General features: G+C 40.9%; 1 protein-coding gene across 1 annotated transcript in view; it reads left to right on the top strand.

Moving 5' to 3' along the window:
* Positions 1–4: 4 nt before the first annotated feature.
* LOC104498304 (tetratricopeptide repeat protein 37-like) overlaps positions 5–6,996 on the top strand; it is a gene marked incomplete at its 5' end in the record, with an annotated part of 25,652 nt that continues 18,660 nt past the window's right edge. The window contains 8 exons of the mRNA XM_010141661.1: positions 5–70; positions 192–248; positions 1,336–1,404; positions 2,727–2,801; positions 3,371–3,512; positions 4,665–4,758; positions 5,331–5,408; positions 6,705–6,829. Of these exons, the coding sequence (XP_010139963.1) occupies positions 5–70; positions 192–248; positions 1,336–1,404; positions 2,727–2,801; positions 3,371–3,512; positions 4,665–4,758; positions 5,331–5,408; positions 6,705–6,829 (706 nt within the window). The remainder of the gene's footprint in view (positions 71–191; positions 249–1,335; positions 1,405–2,726; positions 2,802–3,370; positions 3,513–4,664; positions 4,759–5,330; positions 5,409–6,704; positions 6,830–6,996) is intronic.

Here is a 6,996-nt window from a genome sequence, read left to right as displayed (position 1 = left end):
CCCCCCAGCTATTGGGAATTATGCTCTTGCTCAACATTCGTTCATCAAATCTGTTCAAGCTGAGCAAATGGTAAGTGCTGTAGGCAGCTGCCATCTGTTTCAAGTGGGCATTTAAAACTTCTTTCCCCTGGTGTGGTGTTATTTTTGAATACAGTAATAATACATTGCTTTTAACTTTTTGTTCTGTCTAGAATGTCGTTGCCTGGACCAACTTGGGAGTTCTGTATCTGACAACTGGAAACATTGAGGTAACTCTCCCATCCTCAGATATAGTTCTCTTTCCATTTTGGGGTTTTTTTTAAGGGAGTATATGGGGATGGGATTGTGGGCAAGCAATGAAGAGTGTCCCTGTCAGAACTCAGTTCCTTTGGAAGAAATTAAATTGACACCTGTACCTTACTTGAGGTACAGAAATTAATCATTTGTTCTGGAGTTGATGAGGTTAAGGGAACTGAATGGACGAGATTGGTTTCCAAACAACTGGATGGCAGAAAAAGTGTTTGGAAGGACTGAGAAGTGGTCAGTCAAACCAGTGCAGACAAAGTTTCACCAAGAGCTCTCAGCTGTAGGTCGCAAACTGAACTTCCAGCTTTTGCGTTTCCCAGAGGTAGCTCCCTTCTGCTCATCAACATGTCATATGATTTACTGTAATTCCGTCTAACTTTCAGAGTTTCTCTGGCGAAAAATTAGAGAACTTCTGAAGTGAAGTCCATAGTTCTTATGCAGCTAAAACTGCATCCTATTTGGTGGTCAGAATTACAGAAATTTTGTTTAATTGGAAATGTAATGGTCAGAATTTCTGATAAAAATAACTTGATACTGCAGACCATTTACTGCTAAGACTGATAATGCTAAGGCTTCATTCATCTTCTGCCACATCGAGGGAAGAACGACTCTAAACATAAGCAATCCACAGGGAAACGATAATTTGTGGGTAGTCATCAGTTTTACCATTTTGAAAAAGTGTTTGTTTATCTCTTTGTGTGAAGAAGAAGCAAATTTCCAATATTGGACCCTCCAAGAGTCAGGTTTTAGAGTAATAATTATTCTAAGAAGTAATCTAGCTGCTAAACTGTTTTAAGAAGGAAATATGTTTGATAGAGAGGGAAACTTTGATCATGTGATGATTTTTTTTTTTTTTTCCTAATTTTTTTTTTAAAAAAGACTAAACTGGTTTATTTCTCTGGGCAATGCATTGTTCTTTCTGGCACAGCAGATGCACTTAGTAGTGACCTAATTTTGTCCATGAAATCTGCCTGCTAGTACCTGTGCATACTCTAGAGTGCTGTTACCATGCCAGACAGCTCAACAACACTGTTATCTTTGGTTCCACAGCCAGCTCATGAAGCCTTCAAGATCGCTCAGGCTCTGGAGCCTACTTACTTACAGTGTTGGATTGGGCAGGTAAGAAGGAGAAAAATTCTAAGACTCTGCACCAAAACCAATTGTTAAAGAGAGAACTTGGACTCCATCCTAATAACTGACATTTAAGCATGTTGCTGAAAATTAGATGTTTCAAGTAAAAGAGATTCTCTTTTCCCTGAGGGTGGATGGGACCATTCGATTCCATAGTGGTAACAATAAAATCTACATTCATCAGACTGTATTTAGATAATGTTTGTCTGCATGATGTTTTTAGTTCTGTTAGAAACTAACTTTAAAAAAACCAAACACTGCTTGTGCTCTGAAGCTTTTCATTGAGCACTTCAACAAAGCATTAGGGGTGTTTAGCCTGGAGAACAATAAGGCTGAGGAGGAATCTTCTGGCTCTCAACAACTCCTTGACAGGAGGTTGGAGTGAGGGGGTGGTTGATCTCTTCTCCCCAGGAGGAAGTGACGGGTTGAGAGGAAACAGCCTCAAGTTGTTCCAGGGGAGGTTGAGGTCGTTCCTGAGAACCATTTCTTGCCCGCTGAGGTTGTCCAGGGCTGGCCCAGGCTGCCCAGGGCAGTGGTGGAGTCCCCATCCCTGGAGGAGTTTCCCAGCTGTGTGGAGGTGGTGCTGAGGGACAGGGGTTAGTAGTGACCTGGCAGTGCTGCGGGAACGGGTGGACTCAAGTACCTTAAAGGTCTCTTCCAACCAAAATGATTCTGTGATTCCATGATTCATAAGGTATTAGTTACTTCGGCTTCAGCTGTACCTCATTATATGTCATTGCATAACTCTCTTCTTCACACCCAGCTTCTAGTGCAGGTGTTACAAAGACTAAGTCTTTAATGTAGCTGGGTCAAAAGCAGCTGTTATTTCTTGGGAGGCCCCTTCCTGCCCCTGCCACTGAGCGTTGGATGTGCTCCCACTGGTATCTACACCATCGATGACTAATAGAAATATTTGCGACTCATACTTCTATGATCACTCTAGGTGGCACTTTGTAATCCCATGCTGTTGACGTGCTAATAATATCTAAGTGAATAATATCTAAGTGAATATCTAAGTGAAACTGGATTCTAGGGAAGAAGTAGCACCATCACATGCCGAAATTCAGCTCGTATCAGATGTGCTAACACACACAAAGTCTTTGTCCTAAAGAATGTGAAGTAGCAGCAGACCTCAAGTTTCAAGTACTGATACAGTGGAAACTGCTTGTACTCCCTTTAATTGTATTCTTTATATTCCTAAAAAGGATGTTTTAAGATGAAAAGAAGGTGTCTTCATGTTAAATGCCTAAGGTGTGCCTGAAGTAAAGTGTGCTGAATACTTGACAACAGCAGCTCTTGCTTCTTTGTAGGCTCTTATTGCAGAGAAGGTAGGCAGCTATGACACTATGGATCTCTTCAGGCACACCACGGAACTCAGCATGCATGTAAGTATAGCAGTTGTATTGTCCTGAAGTTTCTGCATATCTAATTGCTCTGCTTAGGTGATGCATTTTAAAAAAAAAAATACGCATATCTTGAATGATAAAACAGTTACAGACACGTTCCAGGTGAGGTTTTCTGACCTGAGAGTTTCTGAGGTTTTTCCAAGAAATCAGCTCTGTAAGTTGTGAAAAATCATTCTTGGTGTTCCACACAATTGGACAGGATCAAAAGTATGAATTAAAACTATTCCAGTATATTGCCAGTACCCTGGGGTCTAAGAAAGTGGAGGAGTTTATGTTCTCTTACAGTTTTTTTCATCTATCATCCTTCCAGTGGTGCAGCAAGTGGTATGTTAATGTAAGAATTCTGTTTGCCCAAAGGTGAAGTGAAAACCGTGTGTGGAGTAATTCAGTCTGGTGTTTTCTTCTTCTGCTTAGTATTGATGCAGATTTTGAGCCAAGAGTCTGCCTTTAAAGACAGAATTGTTATAATAATCTTGAATTATTTCACTATTGCTTGAGCAGGTTTAATGACTCCTGTTTTGGGTTGGGTTTTTTGTTTGTTTCTTAAGGATGAGGGAGCGAAAGGCTATGCCCACTGGGTGTGCTCAACGCTGCAGGATGAAAGCAACAGAAACACTGAAGTGTATCTGTTCAACATTGTTGAAATGAATGCCATTCCAGCAGCCCATGTGGTCCTGACCAAATACGTAGGTAGGTAATTTAAATATCCCACTAACCTGTCAAGCCTAACAGATGCCTTCAGAATGAATGGGCTCGCTATACTAGTTCTGGCTTGGGGAGAGGCTTTGGAACTGTAAAGTAACCAATTCAGGGTACCTTGGCCACAAAGATGAAACAGATCCAAGTTCTACCCCAACTCATTCCAGCAGATTTTGTTTCAAAGACCGATCAAAATAGGAACCAGAGCCTTGTCACGCTTGTCATCAGGTGTTTGCTGTAAGGCTTCCCTCAAGTGTGTCTGTGTGCATGGTGCAGGCGGGGGCTAGATCCCCTGCCCCTGTGCTCTGATTTTGGCCAGAGCCTGCTCCCTGGTGCTGTCCTCCTTGCTGTGTAACTCCGTAACCTCAAGCACACAGGTGTGTTAATCTTCAGTAGGAGATGGACCACGTTTTCAGGCATGGTTCCAAGCCAGTGTGGCTTCCCTGTTGGGACAGGCTTGTGTAGGCATAGCCAGGAAGGCAAACAGAACAAATGTGGATGTTCTGTAATCTGCATCTATTGCTGTAAGTAAATATTTTCATGAGTAATCTGTTGCTCATTTTTGACAGCTGCAAAATAGAGGTGAAAGCACTTAAAAGCACTTAAAATGAGATAAATGCGAGATTGTATTTGTCTGTGCAATCCTAGTTCTTAAGTGGACTGCAGGAGAGGCCTGCATGATACTTCCTAGTCTGGAAAAAAGGGTTGGAAGCCTGAGGTGAGGTGACAGCTGGCAAATCTGCTCCTTAGCTACTAATAAGCATTTTAGGGTTGTATTATTAAATCAAAAGATTCCACTAGTATTTTACTATTGTCAATACAAGCTGAATACAAAAATTCATTACAAAAAAACCCAAAGCACTGTGTGCTGAAAAACTTAAAATATATTAAAATGCATACGTAATGCTGTGTCATAAGATCTTAAACATTTTTGAGTTAACCTGATGTCATGTCGTGGGTCTCTGTATCTCTCCTGTATTTGCAGCTGTCAAAATGTTTCTAGCAAGCAGCTGATAGAAGGACTTGGCACAGTGTTTTGTGTATATGCATACACCATATCATCAATATAGCAGAGTGTTTTAAAGACTTTTTCACAGCTCTTTCTGATCATGTTCTCCTGTATTGTCAATTCTGATTTTCTAGAGAGGAATCCGGATGATGCGTCTGCTTTCACAATGCTTGGTTATTTGAGTGACCATCTGCATCTAAAAAGGCAGGCGGCAGTTGCCTATGAGAGGTAAACTATTCACCCTGAAAACATTGCTAGTAGAAGGCCTTCTTTTTCTGTACACCAGCTGAAAAACCTCAGAGTTTTTCTTTAGTAAATCATACTTTCTCAATTCAACAGTATATTTCCACTAAGTGTACTGCAAGGGGAGGTTTGAGGATGTTCTTATATCAGATTTGGAAATGCAGAACACAGAACTGGAGAAGCCAGGCATTCCACGGCTTGAGCGTCTTACCAGGACATTAAGCTACCTCACCATGTGAAATTCTGGGTGTTGGTAGGCCACGACAGCTTGTGTTTGGTTTGGTCTCTGTACCATTCGAATTATTAGAGGTGGTTGGGCTTTGGTTTTGTTTTGTTTCTTCTGTCTTCTTTTCAAATGGTAGGGGACGGTGGCAAAGGAAACCGTGTTCAGTGAACATGTTTACTGATGCATTAAAACTCTAAAATAATCTGTCTTGGTTCTTAATTAGCATATAATCTTCTGCATCAAACATTTGTCCATTCTGCTCTGAGAGCTATTGTCAAAGTGTGAGTATTACAATCTGATGGTAATTATTCATAATTGTGGTTATTTTCAGGGCAGCTTCATTGCTGAGAAACTCTGAGGATACTGACAGCTACAACACAGCAATGCAAAACTATGGCAGGTCACTGTGGTAAGTGTTGGTTGACATATTTTCCCAGCCGCTGACTTCAACTTTGGAACAAATTGTAACAAATGCAGTGACACAAAAGCGGGGGTGGGTGAGGCTGAAAGTTGAAAGGTGGTTGTTAAAAATAATCTATTAAACATCATTCTTAGTTGTAGACAAGTTTGACTGAACTTTGTATGTGCTCAAGAAATGGATAGTGTATTAAAAAAACCCAAAACAATATTGCAAGGAATTGCTACATGTCTTCACAATTGATAACATATCAGTGATTACCTTATTCTCAGCTTGATACTTAAGTGCTTCAACATGGTCTACACGATGTAGCTCTTTTGGTCTCCAGAATAAATTTGGGTTTTTTTATGATCTCCACGCTTGAGATATGTAGCAGGCTTAGTCTGACTAAAAATCTACTTCAGGGTGTTTTCAAAACCCCTTCTACCTGCCCTTTGAATTTGAATTGACTTGAACAACCTGAAGCCAGTGGGGCTGGGGTTTTGCGTGGCATCTCTGTGCTCCAGTCCCCCTCACAAGTCTTAAGTTCCCTTCACAATTCCCTTCCGATTCTCAGGCACTGCAGGACACAAGTCTTGACAGATGAAGACTTTCAAACTTACATTTGACATGACATAGCTCAGGCCCTGCTAATTAGGTATTTGTCAGCTCTCTAGGGAGACTTCACTTATTCTTAAGTATCTGTACATGACACAAGACCTTCCAGGGTATGACAATGTGATAATCCATCCTTTAACTTCAGGGAATATTTTAGAAGGAATTCTTCAGTTGCCTGTGTTCTGACATCCAAGCTGTATGCATGGTGATTCCTGTGTGCAACTTACACAAGAGCAAAGCTCCAGTAATTATTAACTAATTCTAATAAACACAGTCCTGTATAATTTCTTCCATAGTGATCTTACTACAAGGATGCTATGTGTCTGTACGGGCACTTACCTGTCTGTGTGCATGTACACTTTGATATTTCTTTTTTCATGTTTCTCCCTGTTTTTTTTGTCCTGCTCCATTGTGTTGACCGTTAAGTGACATCCTACATAGAGGTGTCATGCAGATGGGGAGGACTTTTCTGTATCAATTATTCTTCATGCAACAGATAGTTGGAGAGAGAAACTACTATGACAGAAGATGGTGGGAATGTTGCACATTCTTGTTCTAATCTTGCTTTTCTCCAGATGTCTGCTTAAAACTGCTGTGGAGAAGATGATTCTGGTCTGCAAGGACAGCTTGTCTGAATGATAGCAGCTGTTGTTACATCCTTCACACCAGTGTTTGGTTTTGTTTTTGCAGTGCCCTTGGACATTGTGATAAGGCCATTGAGGTTTACACTTCAACACCCCTAACTGCGTTTAATGTCATCGCAGGGTTAGCGTTAGCCTACTTCAAGAAAGGACTCTTACAAGAGAGTATCCAAGGTATCTGCCTAATTCAAAGCATTATGGGACGCTTCTCTTGAGATTAACCTTAACAGAATTTTGTTGTCTGACCAGTGTGGCTGGTTTGTTTTTTTTTATTTTGCTCTTCCATTCCTACTGCATGAGTACAACTTCTGCACCTATTTTAATCATTTGGCTGTTCAGCA

The sequence above is a fragment of the Buceros rhinoceros genome, unplaced genomic scaffold (genome assembly GCF_000710305.1).
Source record: "Buceros rhinoceros silvestris isolate BGI_N320 unplaced genomic scaffold, ASM71030v1 scaffold31748, whole genome shotgun sequence".
Classification (NCBI taxonomy): Eukaryota; Metazoa; Chordata; class Aves; order Bucerotiformes; family Bucerotidae; genus Buceros; species Buceros rhinoceros.
Note: the sequence above shows the minus strand (reverse complement) of the source record. Positions and strands in the feature narration are given on the sequence as shown.